Genomic DNA, 21,966 nt, shown 5'->3' on the forward strand with positions numbered 1-21,966 from the left:
AAATTTTTCCGAATATCAAGAAATTTATAAAATATTATATCAAAATTTGGAAAAAAATTTTAAAAAAATCTCCAAAAATCTCCAATATTTGAAATTAATTTGTATTTTGCGAGTACAGACGCGGGCTCCACTGTACATCTCCTTTGTATATAGTAGAGATGAGCGATATTTCCATACCTGTGATTTGATCACTGTGATTGAAAAATCACTGGTAACAACAGTTACTGAATATTGCAAGTAACAGGTACATTTAAGTCGTTCTTTTATATCTTTCAATGTTGTTGTTAAATGTTGTTCTTTTTATACCCTTCAGCTTCGTGAGAAGGGTATATATAAGTTTGTCATTCCGTTTGTAATTTCTACATTTTTCATTTCCGACCCTATAAAGTATATATATTCTGGATCCTTATAGATAGCGGAGTCGATTAAGCCATGTCCGTCTGTCTGTCTGTCTGTCTGTCTGTCTGTCTGTCTGTCTGTCTGTCTGTCTGTCTGTCTGTCTGTCTGTCTGTCTGTCTGTCTGTCTGTCTGTCTGTCTGTCTGTCTGTCTGTCTGTCTGTCTGTCTGTCTGTCTGTCTGTCTGTCTGTCTGTCTGTCTGTCTGTCTGTCTGTCTGTCTGTCTGTCTGTCTGTCTGTCTGTCTGTCTGTCTGTCTGTCTGTCTGTCTGTCTGTCTGTCTGTCTGTCTGTCTGTCTGTCTGTCTGTCTGTCTGTCTGTCTGTCTGTCTGTCTGTCTGTCTGTCTGTCTGTCTGTCTGTCTGTCTGTCTGTCTGTCTGTCTGTCTGTCTGTCTGTCTGTCTGTCTGTCTGTCTGTCTGTCTGTCTTTTCTGAAGGCCCCAGATATCTCCGGGATCCAAATCTTCAACAATTCTGTCAGACATACTTTCGAGAATTTTGCTATTTAAAATCAGCAAAATCCGTCCATAAATAACGGAGATATGAGCAAAAATCCGAGACAACCTCTGAAAATTTCATCAAAAAACACAATGTATTGCATGCTTTGACAAAAAAGCAACAAAACGTATGGTTGTTGCTTTGGCGTTGTTGTTGTTTTTTATACAACTAAACGTTTGTTTGGTTGGTTGTGTGTTGGTTTTTTTGACAAAAAAACAAAACGTATGTTTGGATGTGCAAGCTTTGCGTATTTTGTTTTTTTTTGTGTTTTGTTTCTTTTGGCGTTGTTGTTGTTTTTTATACAACTAAACTTTAGTTTGGTTGTGTGTTGGTTTTTTTGATAAAAAAACAACAAATCGTATGTTTGAATGTGCATGCTTTGCGTATTTTGTTTTTCTTTTGTGTTTTGTTTCTTTTGGCGTTGTTGTTGTTTTTTATACAATTAAACGTATGTTTGGATGTGTGTTGGTTTCATTGCCTTGCGTATTCTGTTTTTGTTTTTTCTTTTGGTGTTCTGTTTCGTTTGGCGTTGTTGTTGTTTTTTGTGTTCTTGATAAATTTAGGATGCTGTAAGCTGAGAGTGGGCAATGTATATACAGTGGTGGTCAAAACATATGCAACCAGCAACAGAATTTTACAAAAGTGGTTTAAACTAGTTTAAGATGTAAACAAAAATATTCATTTGCTTATAATATTTTTTAATTAATGCTTTAAAAATAAGAATATGAAATTTAATTCAGAATTTTTTGCATTGAAAAGAAAAAAAATTTAAAAAACTACGTATGGGTTGATATTTCATTGGCCAAAACATATGCAACTAATTGCTTTTAAACATTTCTGTCTATAAAACATAATATTTCGTGGCAAATCCTATATTTTCAATGTCGGCCTTACATTTGCAGAAATAGCGTTCCAAGCATCTACCAATCCTTGAAAAATAATATCTGAATTAGTGCAATTTTCGGGGTCGATTCTTTGATTAACGATTTCCCAAATGTTCTTAATGGGATTTAAATCTAGTTATTGTGGTGGCCATTCCATTACCGAAACTCTTTCTTGTGCTAACCACGATTTAACAACGTGTGAAGAGTGCTTGGGGTCGTTATCGTGCTGAATTACTCATCGAAGAGGCATATTATCCACAAAATTTGGAAGCATTACTCTTTCCAAGATGTCTCTATAGATAAATCCATCCATTATTTCATTAATTTAGAGCGATGTGACAACTCCAGCAGCAGAAAAACTGCCCCCATACCATTACGTTGCATCCTCCATGTTTCAGTGTCTTTTTACAGTATCGTGCTTGAAGCCGCGTGTTAAGTGGTCGTCTTACGTAACACATGAAATCACTTCCGATGATATTAAATTCGGATCCGTCGCTAAATAGGACAGTCGTCCATTTGTTTTCTGGCCAATTTAAATACTCCATAGCAAACTTCAAACGTTTCTTTTGATTACGTTTTGATATAAGCGGTTTTTGCGCGTAGGGAAAACGTCGGTGAAGCATGCAGGATGAAACGTAATGGTATGGGGGTTGTTTTTCTGCTGCTGGAGTTGTCACATCGCTCTAAATTAATGAAATAATGGATGGATTTATCTATAGAGACATCTTGGAAAGAGTAATGCTTCCAAATTCTGAGGATAATATGCCTCTTCGATGAGTTATTCAGCACGATAACGACCCCAAGCACTCTTCACATGTTGTTAAATCGTGGTTAGCACAAGAAAGAGTTTCGGTAATGGAATGGCCACCACAATTACTAGATTTAAATCCCATTGAGAACATTTGGGAAATCGTTAATCAAAGAATCGACCCCGAAAATTGCACTAATTCAGATATTATGTTTCAAGGATTGGTAGATGCTTGGAACGCTATTTCTGCAAATTTTATTGCCAATTTAATAGCTTCACTGCCTTCCCGATGTAAGGCCGACATTGAAAATATAGGATTTGCCACGAAATATTAAGTTTTATAGACAGAAATGTTTAAAAGCAATTAGTTGCATATGTTTTGGCCAATGAAATATCAACCCATACGTAGTTTTTTAAATTTTTTTTCTTTTCAATGCAAAAAATTCTGAATTAAATTTCATATTCTTATTTTTAAAGCATTAATTAAATAATATTATAAGCAAATGAATATTTTTGTTTACATCTTAAACTAGTTTAAACCACTTTTGTAAAATTCTGTTGCTGGTTGCATATGTTTTGACCACCACTGTACATACCTATATACTAATTATAAAAAATAATAATGCATCCACAACAAAGGTGAAGGGTATATAAGATTCGGCATAGCCGAATATAGCACTCTTACTTGTTTATTTTTCAACATTCACTGGTAACGTTTTAGAAAAATCACTGGAACAACTGTAGTAGTAACAGGTACTTTTAATATCGTTCTTTCACATTTTTCAACATACTGTTAAATATCGTTCTTTTATATCTTTCAACATTCATTGGTAACGTTTTTAAAAAATCACTGGTAACAAAACAAGAAAGTAACAGGTACTTATAATGTCGTTCTTTTACGTATTTCAACAAACTGTTAAATGTCGTTCTTTTATATTTTCCAACATTCACTGGTAACAACAGCCTATTTTTAGGCGCATAATTTTATTTATCTCAACACGGTGTATAAAATAAAATGTTAGTACCATATCAGTTAATTCTCTTAAAATTTTGATGCATTTTCTTAATTCTGTTATTTTAATATTTTTTTTAAAAAACTTTTTAAATTAGCAAATATTAGTTTTTGGTTAACATATGAGCAGATTTAAGAATGCAAATAATACATAATATATTCTTCTTAATACAATTATTATTTTGCTTCAACTAGACAAAATGTGATCACGGTCACTGTTTAAAAGAACAGTGATTTATAAATCACGTTCACTGAGAACGACGTTCTTCTCATCTCTAGTATATAGTGTATATTTTGGATACATATACACACACGCGCCCAAACACTTCTACACAACAATATTCTTTTCCGTTGTATTTTCTAACCAAGCATGTCTACATCTATGTTGTTTTTGTTATTTTAGGTTTTAACAGGCACAAACAGGTGTATGTATGAGTGTGTATACGTAGTACACACTCGTATGGCATGTTTGCATATGATCATTAGGGTGGCCCCAATAATACTATTGTTATTGAAATTTAAATAACTGAAAAAAAAACTGAAAACTTAAAAATAACCAGTTTGATATTTTTTCTAGTTGTATTCTAAAACAAAATAGTTTTATTCTACAACCATTTTTTTGCAGCCATCCTAATGATAATACGTCCGTTTGTACTTAATATTTGTATGATAATGTTGTGTAGTACACGTTGCATGACATTTATACTTTGTTTAACTGAGAGCGTCTGTATGTATGTAACTAAATAAAATTTGTGTTGCTGTTATATAAAAAATATGTATAAAAAAAAGAGCGGGTTTAGTAACCTTTTTTATCTTGTCGTGTTTCTGTATATTCAACTTAAGACCAAAATATCAGCAGCATAATTTCATACACATGTCATATTTGTATGTATATGTACATGTACTTTTGTACACAATACGATACTATTACCTCACTACAGCAGTACATTCCACAGTTTGTGGCATGTAAATGAAGAAATCACTCACAAATACACATGCAAACTAAATATGAGAATAAAAGTTGGCAGTTGTGCCATAGAGAAAATGATTTAAGTTTTTGGCCTGGTATTTTATGTTGACATTTTTCTTAAGCTACGTTCACATTGATCAAATATTTGACGAATAAAAACATAACCACTATTTTCAACACATGTTTATTTGATATTATATGACTGTTATAAGTTAAACTAAAAAAAAATAATCTTATATTGTGTGTGATATTTCCGAAACTGAAACTTGTTTATTGAAATAAATATTGGTTCAATGGAAAGAGAAATATTGAATTTTTAGTGGTTACGTTTTTAACTTTATAAACATAGCAGTGATAAGTAAAAACCAGTCTGAAAAATCCTTTAAAATATATTTTATTTTTTAACACACATAATTTTCTTTAATTTCGATATTATTCTCTCAAAGTTTCATTGGCGCATATTCATAAACGATCATCTTTTTTAATTACCTATTTAAGTTATTCACAATTGGCTACTTTCAGCACAATTAGTTAGCACTTAATCATGGGTAAAGTTGTAACTAAATGCCAACTACTAATACATTCAAAAAAACTGCTGATTGATTTCATTTTAATACATGTATACAAAAAGAAAATAATCTAGAGATGTGTGTTTTTTTTTTGTCAACAACATTCTATTGAATAATTTCATTCTACATACCCTTATTTTAATTGATTTACATACAAACTATAACTATACATTTTTTTATGTACTTTTAGAGAACAAAAATAGTCTCTTAATAGCTTTATAAGCCTTTTAATTAATTACTGTATATATCGATCAAAATATTATCGATATTTTGTTTTTTCTATATGTCAAAGCAGTAACTAAGCTAGTTATGAATTGTAGATAAGATCTACAACTATCTATGAACTATTTTTTAGTTTCTGTTTTACTAGTTCCGACTTTAGTTATGATTTCTGAATTGCGCCATTAATTTTTAATTGCCTAGATAAATCGATAAATTAGGAAAATTGTAAGTCCTTAAAATATTTTAAATCTTTCGGCCACAGTTCTATATGTATAAGTTTATAATCAAAACAATTGCATTTTTTCTTTAATTAGGGTTCACATATTATGAAAAATAAAACAAAAAAAATACAGCTAAATGTTTTTATGGAATAAGGTGGTTTGTTTATTAACCACCATGGCGGTTGGTATTCAAAATAATTATGATAAAAATGTTCGTAGCATATAAATTTGATTGAAACTTAGGTGAGATATTCTCCAATTATTTTATCTCATTTGGTATACCCCCATCTTCTGTGTAATCAAGCGGCTCTTCCAATCGGCACTTTGTCCATCATCAGATCGGCTTGCTCCTAATAATTCTCTTCTTCGTCGGGTTCAAGACTGCAGACACATTTGAATACGAAGGTATACATACATACCTTCGAATAAAACATCTTTTTTTCATAACACTGAATTAGATGAACAATAAACACTCAGACTTTTTTATTTAATGCGGGAAAAATCCCTTAGAAAAACTGCGGTTTACAATATTTTCAAATTAATATATTAATCTAAACGAGCAACCTGACGGCAAAGATTTGCAAAAAATATTTAAACGATGACTTAAGAAAATGTAATTGTTTAGCAAAATGCCAATAGATGTCACTTAAAATTCTTCAAAGGTGGTTAGAAAAGTGACCACTAAACCGGAAAGAGTTAACGCCCATAGGATTTTTGATAATAATTTATCAAACTGTTGAACATTTCAATATCTTTTAAATGATGTTGAAATTATATTCCACCGTATAATTTTCCGCCAAAAAGTATTACAATAATTATTTCTCTAATTTATGTTGGATTTAATCTGAAAATTTTCGACTTTTAAATAACTATAACTTTAAGAGATGAAAGATTCGTGACCTAAGATTTCGGAATCACATGTTTTTTTATATGGTCTACCGATATGTGTTACTGATTTTTTTCATTCTGAAGCCCAATAGATATACAAGCCCTTCTGAATTCAGTTTCAACGATAATTATACCCTACACCACCATAGTGGGGAGGGTATAATACGTTTGTGCAGATGTTTGTAACGCAAAAAAATATTAGTCTAACACCCACCTTAAAGTATACCGATCGACTTAGAATCACTTTCTGAGTCGATTAAACGATGTCCGTCCGTCCGTCTGGTCGGCTGGCTGGCTGTCCATGTAAACCTTGTGCGCAGAGTACAGGTCGCAATTTTGAAGATATTTCGATGAAATTTGGTACATATTATTTTTTCAGCTCAAGGATCAAGCCTATTGAAACTGGCTGAAATCGGTCCATTATTTCACCTAGCCCCCATACAAATGTCCTCCCGAAATTGGACTTTATCGGTCATAAATGTTTAATTTATATATGTATCTCCACAAATTTCGCTCCAAATAAGTTTTATATACACAAAATTCATGTCGCCAAATTTTGTCACGATCGGTCATAGCTCCCATATAGACCCGCTTCCGAAAATCACTTTAACGTGCATAAATCGCTTAAAAATGTTGGTATACTCACAAAATTCAACATAGTAAACTTCCATGTAGACATAAATCACACGGCCTAATTTCATGGTGATCGGTCCATAATTGGACATAGCTTCCATATAAGGCCCACTTCCGAAAATCTCTCAAAAATATAAATTATTGAAATTTTAAAAGAAAAATGTTTTTGCTCTTTTACTTAGTGTAGGGTATTATATGGTCGGGCTTGACCGACCATACTTTCTTACTTGTTTTTCATTTTCCTTTCTTTTTTTTTAAGCTCGAACTAAAACGTCCCAAAAGTGGTTTATACGTCAATGAAACTGAACGACCACCATTTTATCCCAGTGATCACATCCCTTACAGTACTTACAATCCGCGAGTGTTGCAGGAGCAATTTGATGCTCAAGGTCTAAAGAAAATTGATTTGATTCCTACTAAGAATAACGAAGATTTGTGGACATGGAATGTCGGCTTACAAAAGACAGAAAGTGAATTGGATCGTATTTTTATTGAGGCAGCTGTGCCAAAATTTGGTAAGTCAGTAATTACAAACTAATGGACGTACACGACGGACACATGAAAACATGTATTACAACATACTTAAAAATGATATCATTACATACTATATTTCTATTTAAAAATAGTTAGCTTTGTTGTAATTTTGTAATTGATGTTTTCAAAGAATAACCTAAAAATCTTGAAGCCGAAGCCGAAGCCGCTTTTTGATACATCCGAGAGGAGAATAGCTTTGAGTCAGCCCGAAGGCCAGCAATCCAAATATTTGTTTGGGAATTTATTTCATTGTTAGTAATTAGGGGCTTGTTCATAATGAAATATCGCATTATTAACTATATCCACAATTCTGAAATTGATATACATATATAATTGCCCCAAACATTTACAAGGTCCCTAAATATCGTTGTTGTTTTTTTCTTTACATAAAATGTTGGGGCTTTAATTCGTTTCGTAACGCCTAGGGCCATACCGTTTTTAAATGTTTTGCAGATATGAGAATGGATCTAGCCTGGGCGTTACAAACATCAGCACAAACGCATAAGACACTGTTTTAAGGACAATATATTTGGCTTTAAAATGGAATCAAAAATTATGTTGGACTTTGAGTAGTTTCAATGTTATGGGAAATTATGTTCATATAATTTTAGATAATTTTAACAAATTTTTAAATTGTCAAATCGCGATATTTTTGAAGAGGAAAGGGTTTCCGATGAAACAGTCATTGATTTGAGGAACCCTTTGGAAGATGTCAAATCCCATTTAAAATTTCAAGTACATGGACATTTTGAAAAAAGCTTCTGAAGGTGAGGTTTTTGTTTCAAAATGAATCGAAGCAAGTGACTTCGCAAATAACACAATATTGGCTTTAGCCTGTTGCCAGGTCCAACAGTTGTGTGCCCTAATGGACATGTTTCTTCAAATTATTTGCAAAATACATTCGAAAATTTTTATTTATTTTTTAACTGGATTTTTTTTATAGAATGTAACAATCTGGAATTGGGTGTTTATAGAATACCTAAGGATTTAGACAAAACCTTTTTTGCTGGTATAGCATTTGGCACGAAAGCTGTACAGCCGCATCCGATACCGAGAAAGAAGCCGTAAGTATGATCATTACTTCTAGGGAACATTGTATGAAATAAATAAAGAACTTTAATTCTCATTTAATAATATTATAGTCTAATAACTAGTTTTAATTGTTCTTTAATTTCAGCCACTATCAGAGGCCCCTTGAAATGGCCTGTCTGTATATTGCCTTCATTGAGGGCTTCCGTTTAAATGCTGAATTTTGGGCGGCCGTAACTATGGATAATATCTTAAAAATGGCTGAAAAGCTTGTTGAGAAGAGTGTTAAATTGAATTACAAATCGCCAGACAATGACTACGATATAATTCCCCAAATCAATGAACGACAAGCTGAACTTAATATAAAAGCACATTTTGCGGGCCCTCTGAAAAGTGAACCTAATATCTACAAAGCCCTGAGTATATATTTCTCCAAATATAACGCCTGTATTTTGTGTTCGAACAAATTGTATTTATTGATATGGAAGAGATGTAAGAATTTATTTTATGTCTACGATCCTAATGGTAGAACTGAGAATGCAACTCGGGATTTTGAGAACGGCAAGTGTGCTTTAATGTCCATAAACTTTGTCGAGCATTTAGTACATTTCATAGTGAATATAAGCGATACAAATTTGGAGGATGAATTTAGACTCTATGAGATTTTCCTAACTAGCTATGGCAAAATTCTTGATCCTCTACCCACGAAACCATTTCCTAAAACTATTCATAAACAATGGGCTGTGGTAAATGAGTCATACGCTGTTATACCGGGCTGCAATAATGGTTTGTGGCAGCCCACTACATCGGCCCTAGATAATCCCTCCATGCTGATATCGGTAATGGCCATACTTTATGCCCACATTGAACGTGGTAACAGCTGGAAACCAGATCAAGTAGACGAACTTATACGACTGGGTACCGCCTACTACAAAAGTCTAAGGAGAAAATTAAAACTGAAGGATGCCCAGCACGTTACCATAGTTGATTTGCCAGATAAATACGTCTTGGGAACGTTTAAGGCATCTCTGAAAAAGTCCCCATTTATGAACACTGGAACCGTGACAGATTTATGCAAGAAATTTATGGATTCCGTCTTGACTAGTGCTCTGCAGGAATTATTCGATAAAAAGTGGGAAGCGGCTCTACTTCAAATCGATAATTCTGTTTTGGGTCTATGGCGTGATAGTGAATTGTTTTATGTCTACGATCCCTTTAGGAGAGGTAAGGCTGGTCAGGTGTTAGATCCAGATGACTATAGAATCCAGGGTGCTGCTATACTACAAATACATGCCAATATTGAGTCCGTTCTAAGGATAATGCATGAAAAGTCCCTCAAATTGCGAAGAGGAGGTAAATTTTTCATACACGCCATCAGTGTAGGTTGCATTAAACCCATTATGGATGGTAAGCAAAGGAAGCAGAGATATCCAAAGTTAAAGCTAACTCCAGAAACATATGTGCAACCAACTGAAAAGCTGCCGGAAGAGGGACAAGGCGATATATCAGAAGAAGGTGCTCAAATTAAAAAAGACAATAAGAAGAACAAAAAAGATAAAAAATCTAAAGACAAGAAAAATAAGGTGGACAAAGTGTGTAGTATTGAAACTTTGGATGAAAAGCAACGAATTATAGTTTTTGAAAATTCCGAAATAGTAGAACCCATGATAGATGAAATAATATGCGATATTATTGATAAATTTCCTGAAAGCATAATAGGTCGTCCCAAGTTATACAAATCTGCGGGTCGTGTTCTATTACGCTCTGATAAAGAATACTTAGAAAATCTAAAGTATTTGGTTAAACATGAAGAGGATTACGATAATATGGAAATGTCCTTCAAAACTGAGCCAGAAACCAATACACCCGTTATATCATTGAAAGAAGAACTACAAATGCCCAGTAATTTCCAATCTTTACCAGATGGCACCTGGATTATTTTCGGTTCTCAACTGGTGCCTCAACTCGATGAGGCACAACTTAAACTTAAGGCTCTTCTATCCAGCATCGTAAGTGTCGTTCTTACGGCGAAATATAAAATATCAACTTGGTCTACCAAATTAATTGACTACGCTATGGATGCAGTCGATAACTTTAGTGAGGACTTTCCAACATATCAATATGCTTTGGGAGCTTTGTTACATAGGAGCGTACCTAAGATATTGCTGGGTGATAGAACCTATGAAGTAAAGGTGCAAAAAATCTTAAGATCGGATATACAAAAAACCTTGAGAGAGGCGTTGATAGAGACCTTAATAGATTTTAATCGTTTATTGGTAATTTGTCAAAGATTCTGTTGTCTGATAGTCAAAAGATACAATTTCCTCTATATGCATTGCGGCTTTCCCGTAAATACCGTGGGTTACAGAAAGTTCAACACGGGACCTGGCTGTCTGATTCGCTTCGTTGAGCTGGATCCTCTAATTAGACGCATTGAATTCGGTTGCAATCCTCAGGGTTGTGACATCTCGAATTATGTTGTCGTTCCACTAAAGGTGTATGATATAACTCCAGAATCTATGGGCCGTTATAGAACATTGCCCCAGAATATAGAGCAACAAATGTATAATGTGGCATTAGATGAGAAATCTCGGTTTGAAGAAAGCAAAAAGTCCAAAATGCGTTTCCTTAATGAGGCATTGGCCAAAGAAGATCGTCGTATAAAAGAGTTCATGTCAGAGCGAGCAACAAGAAACAGAAATAAAGCACCAAAAACCAATAGTTTAGAAGGAACTTCTGTAGGCAAATTTAGGAGTGAGGACAACATCGACTACGAAGATGAAGAATTCCTCGACGAAGAAGAAGCTGTTGAAGAATGCACAGTTGAAGTCAAACATGAGTTTGGTACAGAGTTAGGCACAGCTGGAGATGAAGAGTATCTAAAACCACAACCCATACTCTATGGTTACAGGATGAGCGAGAAGGATTTATTGTATAAAATACAAGGTAGCAAAGCCTTAGAGGGACGGACGAATTGTATTTATGATGCAATTAAACCCTGCTTGTTTGCCAGTGCCTTGGCCATTTTGTATGCCATACTAAAACCGCTTAATGAATGGACTTCTCATCGCATTGACCAGGTTATTGATTCAACTTTAGTACTAAGTGATACAATAAAAGATATGTCCAATGCCCAAGAAAGAATTATCAAAAATGTATCCGTGGATGACTATATTTTTGATATTTGGTTAAGAGTTAATGAACCTCTTGGTTTAATCGGTAATCTTGAAAATCAACTGGAACTAGTTTTGTCTCAGAACAAATATTTAATTTTGCAGACTGCAAACTGTTCTTATACATTAGGAAAAGATGAGTATTATCATTTATTTGATTCTTATCAAAGCATGGAACTAATGGACAGTTGGGAAGAAGAGGATATATGTGAAGAAGAGGATATACATGAACAGAAACGGCAACATAAATATCCGAAATCAATAAAGCGTTATGGAGAACGAAATACCGCTTCTTGGATACTGTTTGCCGACATAAAGTCTATGATAAAGTATATGAACCAAAGAGCTTGCAATCAAACATGGAAAGAAGACCGGGTATATAAATTTATGATCATGGAAATAGTATCCTTTAAAAAGGCCGCACAAAGCACATTTGTCCTTCAATTACTCACAGGCATGCAATCTTGTAATGTGCAAGTTGAACAGGAGACATCCATATGTGCCCATAACGAGTCCATTGCTTGGCTAGAGCACTGTCTTCCCATTTGGAGTAGGCTGAATAGAAAAAATGCAGCTGGACGATATCGCGGTATGGTCGTTACGAAATTGAAAAATTATGACATCGAAATTGATCAACGTCTATGGTCCTTATGGGGAAATTTACATCCGCAGGCTCCAGTTTTCGGAATGTCTACAAGAGGCAAACAACATCTGGCTTGCTGTGTCATGTCCTTATGTGCCGCCAGTCTTTACAGGCTGGTCGATTGGAGTCCACAACTTTTAGACTCGATAATTGTCAATGGAGATCGTTATATGCAACAGAGCATGCAGAGTATTAAATGCGAAGATTATCAATTCGCCTTGGAAAATCTCGAAGTTGAATGCCAGCTGGACAATGTGGAATTTTACATTCATATTGAAATGGTGGCCTATGGCAAGCTATACAGTAGTCCCAATTACAACTGCATGAATTTGGCCGAAGCTATTATGTATTTCTTTAACTATTTCCAATTTGGCATACTGCAGTCTTTTAAAAAATGCTTAGCTATTGGTTTTATGCCCGGTCGTGATGGTGGTTACTTCATGTTCGATTGTCAAAGTCAGGATCATCCACTCTTTCCTAAGGGTCAAGGTGCCTCGTACATATTACGCACTAAATATCTGCAAATTCTTTTGTATTGCATCGTGATTACTCTCAACATTCCCTACTATAATGTCCAATTCACTTTGCACAAAGTGAACTTGTTGGCCAAGAATCAGCAGGGCTACAAAGAGAAACAAGCTGTTGAGAATCCTTGAAAAATACTATTGTTATAAGTTTTAAAAGTAATCATTAGAACCAATTCTAAAATTGTATGTGTGTCGGTATTTTTGGAACAAATTAGTTGTAAATTTGTATTGTATTGTTCAAAGGTTTTTACAAATAAATTCAAATAAATATTTAATTATTCGAAAGCATTGTTAACTTGTCCATACAATCATAGAGAAATATTTATATCGCTAACAAGTTAGATAGAGCTGTGCCTTAAGTTCTTAACATGCTAAGTTAACTTAGTCCATCTACAAAGGATACTTTCTGATACATTCGTTGGTATTCATGGTTATAAAAAAAATAATACTAAAAATATAGTATGAACTTTTACATTGTTTAACATTTAATTGAACATATAATTTTAACAACAGAAAATAACAAATACATACTTATATGTATATAAGAAAAGTTAGCCTTCCTAAATTTCCTAATGACGATAGCGATAACGTCTCAAATCATCTTCAGCCGTTTTATAATGATAACCATCATCACGTAAAACATGGGCGGGCTCTACCGGAGCAATAGGCTGTTGTTGTTGATGCTCTTGTGGTTCCAGAGCAATCATTTGCTGTTGTTCCATTTCGGCAATTGCATGCATCACTTCTTGCATTTCTTGTTCGCGGTACATCTGTTGCATGTGCTGTTCACGCATCAATTGTTCCTGGTATTGTTGATATGTAAGCTGGGGCATGGGTGCAGGTGGTGGCAACATCATGCCCATAGGAGGAAGATATTGATTTTGTGGCATCATTGACATGGGCGGTAGATAGCGATTTTCAGGCATTGTTACGGACTCGGGTGGTGAAGTGGTTGTATCGTAAGACGCCTGTTCCTGTGCTGGTATCTCAGTGGTAGTCATGGCATAATTATTTATATTTTGTTCGGTGGTGAATTGTGGTTCCGTGGTGAATTGTGGTTCAGTGGTGAACTGCTGTTCAGTGGTTGTCTCTTCTTCCATATAAGGGCTGTTGGTAGTGGTGGGTGGTAAAGAGGTTGTTGTTGGTGGGACATCTGTGGTGGTAGTGTCTGGTACAACAGGTGGTAAATATGTTCTCATGGGCATTTCGTAGGGTACTTGTGGTGGCTGTAAGTTTTCGATTTCTTGTGTTGTTGGCATATAACGAGATCTTATTTCGGGCACATGTTCGTTGTTGTTAGAAGATACTCTAACCATTTCAATGGATTGTGGATGTATACCATAGATGGGTTGTCCCTCTTTGATGATTTCAATTTGTGTTGGTAACTCAACTACTTCATGTTTTTCTATAGTCGTTTCAACACGTTCATTAGCTGGCCTTTGATTACGATGCATTGGCATCTGAATGCCATCCGGATGTTGGTTATGATGTTGATGCTGTTGATTTTGCAATTGATAGTTTGGCGGCAAATAGTGACTGGCCAAATGGGAGACATCTGCTGCTGCAACAGCCATCAAAATGGCTAATGTTACTAGAGAAGATTTCTTTAAAGAAATTGGAATTTATTACAATTTGTAAAAGTTATTAAACGAGAAAATATGGTAAAACCATATTGACATTCAGACATCATAATTTCAAGGACGATTACTGTAAGCCAAACGAAAATATCTCAGTTTTAAAACTGAACAGTTATACTAATTTTTTATCACTTCTATTTATGTTTTTATTTACCTTACTTACCATATTTTATTAAATAAATATATAAAAATAAGGAATAAATAGATGAATTGTGCGTTTAATATAAATTGACTACTTAAGACTATGAATTTAAAAATGAAACTGTTAAATGACCAAGAACCTCTAACCGTATTTATATCAGTAAATAGTCAAATATTTATTTAAGTATAAAACTAAATCAAATAAATAAATAAATAAATAAATTAATGAATAGAGAGAGATACAAAAAACATAACGTCGACATACAATTTTAAAAAAAATAAAGACCTTCAATGTTTAAACATCCAGCCCATTTAAAGAAGAAATCGATCTTAAAAAAATCTACTTGAACTTCTTAAGAGTTACAATACGTATACAATTGTACATTCAAATCTGAATAAAATATTTTTTTAGTTTTTTTTTATCTACAAGAATAAAACTTTGCCTTACAAATTCAAATACTATGCACATAATTATTGTTTAATAAAAAATAGTACTAAATAGTAGTGGTATGTATCTAGCGTTAATTGTAGTACCATTATTTTTAATGTCATGTTGTATTATGACGTTTGGGCCAAATCTCCCCCCACGGTTTATATTTATAAACTGCCGTGTCATCTATGTGTTCAATGTATGAAACCATACTACTACTGATCTCTATTTGAGGTTCATTCATCCATGAGATAGTTTTGTTGAGCTAAATGATATTAAAGTGTGTAAGTTTTAAACAATGTTTCATTTTAACCACATAAATCTATTGTCAGTTTTTTATCTAAATTTTAAACATTTTAAATGCTGCGTTAATTACACTCACACTTTGTTTTGTGGTATTAATGGCTTGTGGCATCGAACATTTATTTCTGTGACCATTATTTGCTTTTCTGTTTGTAACCCTAAAGGGCAGTTTTAAATTTTAGGTGATTTTTTGTAATTTTTTTTTAAATTTTCAAAACATAATATATATGAGGGGCTTAGAGCACAAGGGGTTCAAGTGCCTTTTTTTCTCAAATTGAGTTAACATATGGAGTTAGTAGGTGAAGTTCAGAGAAGTTCATAGGACAATAGTTGAATGTGGGATTCTCATCCGTTAGCGAGATATGGCGACCAATTCTAGCACTTGTCATTAGCACTTAAACCCCTTGTGCTCTAAGCAATTATTAAAATTAATTTTTCACATGGACTGATTTAGTGAATTCAGATGAGTGATCAGCTAAAATCTAGCAATTAATTCCATCACTTGTTTTTAAAACACCTGTTTCAAATACCTTTGTGGATTATTTTCCATAAAAGAAAAAGTAACATAAAATAATGGAATAATGGAAAAATTTTTGATTTTTTATTATTTATGGTACGTAAAATCATTAAAAATAAGTGAATCTGAAAATAATATTGACGAATTTTCTGAATCTGATCATATTATACAAAGACGATCTTATGAATGTGCAAGAAAACTTCACCAAACTAAATCTGAAAGCTCGAAATGTTGACCGAGTCGTGTTGTTACTACCACAACTTCCTCCAAGAAACAGCGTCAAAACAATAATATTCCCGAAATTCAAGAACCTACAGGATCTTCTTTGCTATATACCACCAATTTACCATGAATGGTTTAAAGCACTTCCTCACGATAGAATGGAATAAATTCCGGAAAGAATCGAAAGTCAAGGTGAGGATGTCCCCGATGATGTCATGGAATCTGATTATGACGACTAAAAAATGTAACAAAGAACCTAAAAGCTTTTCTTAATAAAAAAATTCCGCAATAGAATTGCCTTTAAGTAAGTATAAAACTTTTTTTTAATCTGCGCAATTATTTTAGAAATATAATTTTTTTTGGCAAACAAAAATATTTTTTTAGGAAAATTTCGAATTTTTTGTTTTTTAAAACTGCATAAAAAATTGGAAAATGTATATTTTTAAAACGATTGCGAAGATTAAAAACGTATTAAGCCTTAATTAAAGGTAATTTTATAAAAACTATACCGTTTTTGAGTTACGCGAATATATGTTATGCAAACTCCTCCATTTTTGAAATATCGGTATATCTCGAAACGAGAGGTTGGCACTACTGAATTCAGTGTACCCGAATTAGTTTAAGCCGCTGGGTGCCACCCTTGACAGAAAAAAAGTGTCAATTTCATGCACAGTGTTATTGTTTTATTACCTACTAATAGGAAGGGTATATGAAATTCGTCACAGACAAATAAATCACTCTTACATGTTAATCTTTAATTATACTTTCATGACAATTTTAAGCATCACTCTTCACAATTGACAAGGTACAAACCGATTTAATTTGGTAGGCTCTGTGAGTTATTATTGAATATTGAACTTCTTAAAATTAGAGCATTTTGTATGCTTAAGGCAAGGCTGTTTTCAATTGATATCGCCTAAAGTTACCAAAATAAAGTCATACATATATGAATGTATGATTTAAATTTTAGCAAATATTTGTAAAAAAAAATAAAAATCAAATCATAATGAAGGCTACACATTTGGTTTGCTTTTGAGTGTTTTAAGTACACTTCGTGGTTAATTTTGTTTAAAAAACCATTAAATTCATTAAATAGTTTTGATATGTTGTTTGAAAAACAAAAAATATAACAAAATAATACTAATTGAATTGAATTTGTATAAAATAGAGAAACACTTTAGCAAAAGGCACGAGTTGGTGACAAATTGTCTAGCGTTAAAGACTGTTTGAATGAAACAACGAAATAAATAGATGTTGATCTGTCTCAGTTGAGTACAAAATTATTTACAAGTTTTCTATGTGTGGAGACCCCATGCATAGACAACAACTAGATAGGTAACTGAGAGCCAAAAACCTAAGTCCGTTGTCAAAAACCTAATTCATGAGAATGTATTGCATGTATTTTGTTATTGTATCACCCGTATGTGTGAAATGAGAGTAATTTTTCCATATATATTACTCTCTCCTTCCGTTCTATGTGTTTATTCTATGACCCCATGTAAGGTGCAAAATTTCGTTTCATATTTTTTCTAAACACAAATTATAAAGTGATATTCCAAAAAATGAAAACAAATGAAATAATAAATGCATACATAATTGAAATATATTTTTCTATAAATTTTATTAATCTATCATGATTTTTTTTGTCTAACCTTTTCTTTCATTTCGAATTAAACCATGTCCATAGATATTATGAAACTGTATTTGATTCCATAATTTGTTAATATTTTATAATAACTTGCTCTATATTGACATTTCTTAATAATTTAATTCCACACTTTTAGTTATTCATAAAATTTTTCTAATACAATCTGTAACCAGTTCTTAAAGTAAACCAATTGGATTAAGTCTACGCTAAGTGTTGAATATGTAGAGTAACTACTCTACACTGTAGTCATAGGGGTAAAGCTTATAGCTAATTGCTTAATTACTGAGAGAAGATTAAAACATTATTAAACTAATAGACACATATATAAACATACATAGAAATAACTGTTATACATCTGTACATCATATATCGAACTTTCAACAGCTGAATAAAGTTATTGTTCAGAATGTTTTACCATCTTAAAACTGAACTCTCTGGAAGTTCTTTGAAATCAAATTCTTTCTTTTCTTATTTGGTCGTCAAAGTGTACAGTATAATTAAAAACTAGAACTGAGAAATTGTGAAACAATTATATTCAACGTGGTTTAGTGATTACATAATTCAAAACCATCAAATTAATTAAATTAAATTCTAAATATTGCGAGTGAAACAAAATCTACACGTTTCTGAGGGATTTTAAATCATTTTACCTAATTTTGTGCGTTTCCATCAAAAGCAAGTAAGATTTTACCCAGAATTGATTATCTGGATAATTCTAATAATAATTTATTTTAGGAACACTCCATACTTTAATTTTTACAAGCGACAAAGCGTGATTTGAACGTACATAAAAGTGCCTTCTAACCTCTTACAGTTTGAGACTTTCCGTCTTCAGACTATAAAAACATAAAGTGTACGTTTCCGAAATCGCTGCTGAGCTCGCTTCTGGATACCTCTTCTTTTTTTTCAATTATAGAAGATTTGCATTTCATCAACTGTTCCTAACCTCAACAAGGAGTTACTTACGTCAACTATTCCTCGGCGTTCGAATAGAAGATGCCAAATTAAGTATCACCATATTGTGGAATTATTAGTCATAGTCGCAAAGACACAGTTTCGTATTTATTTAATAATTAACCAATTAAGTTCCTCAGTTTAATCCTAGCCCATCCAAATTTTGCTATATTTTCAATAAATTAAAACCAGTAAATTAAATTTATAAGCCACTTTGAAAAGTACAAAGGAAATTAACAATATTTAATTCTATTTAAATATAGAAATTCTATCAGCATGAAAAGAACATAGACAACAATGTTGTCACAATTTCAAAACTATTTTGCAAATCACCCAAAAACTTTAATAAATATATCAATTCTAAAATCCTAAAAATTTCCTTATTAAATCTCATTTAATTTCACTTTTTAAATTGTTAAATTTGCATTTTCCTTAAAATTACTAAATCAATTTCTAAAAATTAACAAATTTATACAAATTTCTCTAAAAGAAGCAATAATTGAATTCCATAAAAAAATTAATATTTTATATAAATAATGTACTATTATAAATTTAAATTCAAAAAAAAATACTTATTGCTATCTGTAGTATAATTTGCTTGTAATATAAGATATTACAATATAACAATTAAATTTTAATCATGTTAAGCAAATTTCTAAATTAACTATAATAAATAAGTTCATACAATTACCCATTTTATATATAATTTCTGTGCTGCGATCGATGCAATAATCCCCAATAATTCCCAATATTTATGCAATCAAACAATTAATATTAAAAAACATTATATATAGCCAATCATCTCATACTGGAGTAAGTTCGAGAGGCCTCATCGTGCTGCTGCAGAATGTAAGTGGTGAGTGAAACAATAAATTTATTGTAATTTGTTTTTGCTGTTGATCTCTTTTTTTTTTTTTCCAATTGATTGTTTATTTGCATATTTTTTTTCTATTTTGTCTTTGCTTTTACATGTGAATTTTTAAGAATATAAGCAATAGATAAACAAGTAATTTAACTTTTATTACTTATGAATGAATTTGAGTGTGAAGACGAATTACCAAAAATCAGATTAACTGACCTACATTAATATACAGTCAACCTTAAAAATAGTGATACCAAAATTTAATATGTTAAATTGCTTACATTCTTAAGTTACACATGTAAAACAAGAGATTTATTGCCAATTCATAAAGAAATTATTGATCGATCCGCGATATTAACATTAAAATTATTATTCTGTTTTTTTTTTAATATTATAAACAATAAATATCTATTGATATCTTTTGTTCATTTAGAAATAACATCCTAAATATTAGTTATAAAATGTTCTTTATATACTTGAATTTTGATATCTTGTGAAATAAAAATATAGTTAAAATGAATTTCTGAATCTTTATAAAATTTCTTGTATGATGGTATAAGGTTAGTAGTGAGTTTTACGATTAGGGGTTTTAGCATAAATTTACGTCGCTAAAACCAAAGGTAGGGTGGGTCATGAGACGTATGTCTTTAATAACATCTTGAAGACAAATGTATCGTAATATCGACAAGGAGAAACTAAAACCACCAAACCACTAGAGAAACTTAATACAAAATTAGGGAGTCTATAATAATATTTGTGTGGCAGGGTTTTTATGTGGATTTAGGGAAGACAGGTGGACACGACCCCCCCAACGACTGCTTGCTAGTGGCTTAAATGGCTCCCATTAGTCCTTCCTAGAATTTCCCAATAAAACTTATCATATATTTTTTGAACATACACATAAATTTGATTTCATCTTTGTTTACGTTTGTGACTTTGTCCTCAACACTATTTATAATTGTAAACCCCTGAACATAACACCCATGTTAATAAAGCTTAAATAGAGAATTATACATAGAGACGAGACACCATGATATAAATAAATACAAGGTAGTTTAATTTTCTCTTTATGTCAGTCAACCTTATTAAGCATTTGACAATAAAGGATATTTGAAGTTCATGTGTAAAATAAAGCTACCATATTTATTAAAATTAATCCCATTTTTGCCTTTTTTGATGTATAGATACTTCAAACATAAATAAAATAAAAAAATATTTTATTCAAAATATTCTTGTGCGAGTGTTCTGTCGCGTTTATAAAATAAGAAATACGGTTCATACAATTTTAAAATACTCTGGTCAGAGAGAATTTATATTTGGTAAGGACCATTTTAATTATAACGGCTTTTCAAAGGGCAGTTACCTAGCTCTCATATTTATTCTTCAATATTTTGGTGTTGATATGACCGTAAGTTTTTATTTACTGCAATTGGACGTTCTATTACAAAAAAAATCAAGTGGACAAAAATAATTGGAAGCAACATGAGCTGTCTTTATCCAGATTGCAAAAGCTCGAATCATCTTTCCAAAAAAATTAAATATCAAGTTTTTTAAAAAAGTATGTCAAATAGCTGAAGAAGAATTACCTGTTCAGCCAATGGTTTGCTCCCTACATTTTTCAAAGATGGACATACAAATAAATGACAAAAATGTAAGGTTGAGTATGATTTTATTTGTTTGTTAAATTTTACATTGATATCAATTGACCTCCCATTACGCTATTACGCTGTATGATTAAAAACTTTAGAAAAACAAATAATTACAATGAAATATCAATTGCACTTTAAAAACTGACAGTGGTTTTATTCAGGAAAAAAATTTCGTTTTACTTTTTCTGAAGAAGCAAAATAGGAATTAATTCCACTTTCGATCGGAATGGAATTCTGTGACATGCCAGAAAAACCGTTTTTGATTATTTTAAAGATAAATTACACAGTAGTGAGAATTGTTACATACTACACATATTTTATTGAAAATTTCTCGGAGTATTGTAACTTTTCTCTAAATGTGGCAACGCTTCTCTGAATATTTACAAATAAAATAGACGTCAAAAATCCCCTTTCTTGTCAAAAAATTATAAATGAAACCATGATAGAAATATAGAGGTAGTTTCAATCAAATTTTTTTTTTCAAATAAGGTTTTTTGAAGTTTCCTTATTTTGTGAGCATTATAAAAAGCGTTGCCACATTCCGAAAAATGATTTTTATTTTAGAGAAATTTTTTACAAAAAATGTGTAATTTATAATTTAGTATTTAAATAAAAATGTATTAAGTATGTTGTGTTGGAAGTTAATGATTCAATTCCT

The 21,966-nt window shown here is 32.1% G+C and overlaps 2 protein-coding genes across 3 annotated transcripts in view; one reads left to right on the forward strand and one right to left on the reverse strand.

Annotated features, from left to right (window-relative positions):
- Positions 1-13,216, forward strand: part of LOC135955193 (uncharacterized) — a 66,114-nt gene extending 52,898 nt beyond the window's left edge. Inside the window, exons 2-4 of one of the 2 annotated variants that reach the window (XM_065505517.1) lie at positions 7,299-7,554; positions 8,517-8,637; positions 8,751-13,216. In XM_065505517.1, coding sequence (XP_065361589.1) covers positions 7,299-7,554; positions 8,517-8,637; positions 8,751-13,074 — 4,701 coding nt within the window. In that variant the 3' untranslated portion in view covers positions 13,075-13,216. Of the gene's footprint in view, positions 1-7,298; positions 7,555-8,192; positions 8,341-8,516; positions 8,638-8,750 lie in introns of those variants that run through there. The other variant, XM_065505518.1, reaches the window with a different exon arrangement.
- Positions 13,217-13,514: 298 nt separating this feature from the next.
- LOC135953838 (bromodomain-containing protein DDB_G0280777) lies at positions 13,515-14,748 on the reverse strand. The gene is made up of 2 exons (XM_065503851.1): positions 14,737-14,748; positions 13,515-14,549 (listed from the first exon to the last, which is right to left on the reverse strand). Exons 1-2 carry the CDS (start codon positions 14,746-14,748, stop codon positions 13,515-13,517), a joined length of 1,047 nt encoding a protein of 348 aa, XP_065359923.1.
- Between the last annotated feature and the right edge of the window lie 7,218 nt (positions 14,749-21,966).

This window comes from Calliphora vicina, chromosome 3 (assembly GCF_958450345.1).
Source record: "Calliphora vicina chromosome 3, idCalVici1.1, whole genome shotgun sequence".
NCBI classification, from domain to species: Eukaryota; Metazoa; Arthropoda; class Insecta; order Diptera; family Calliphoridae; genus Calliphora; species Calliphora vicina.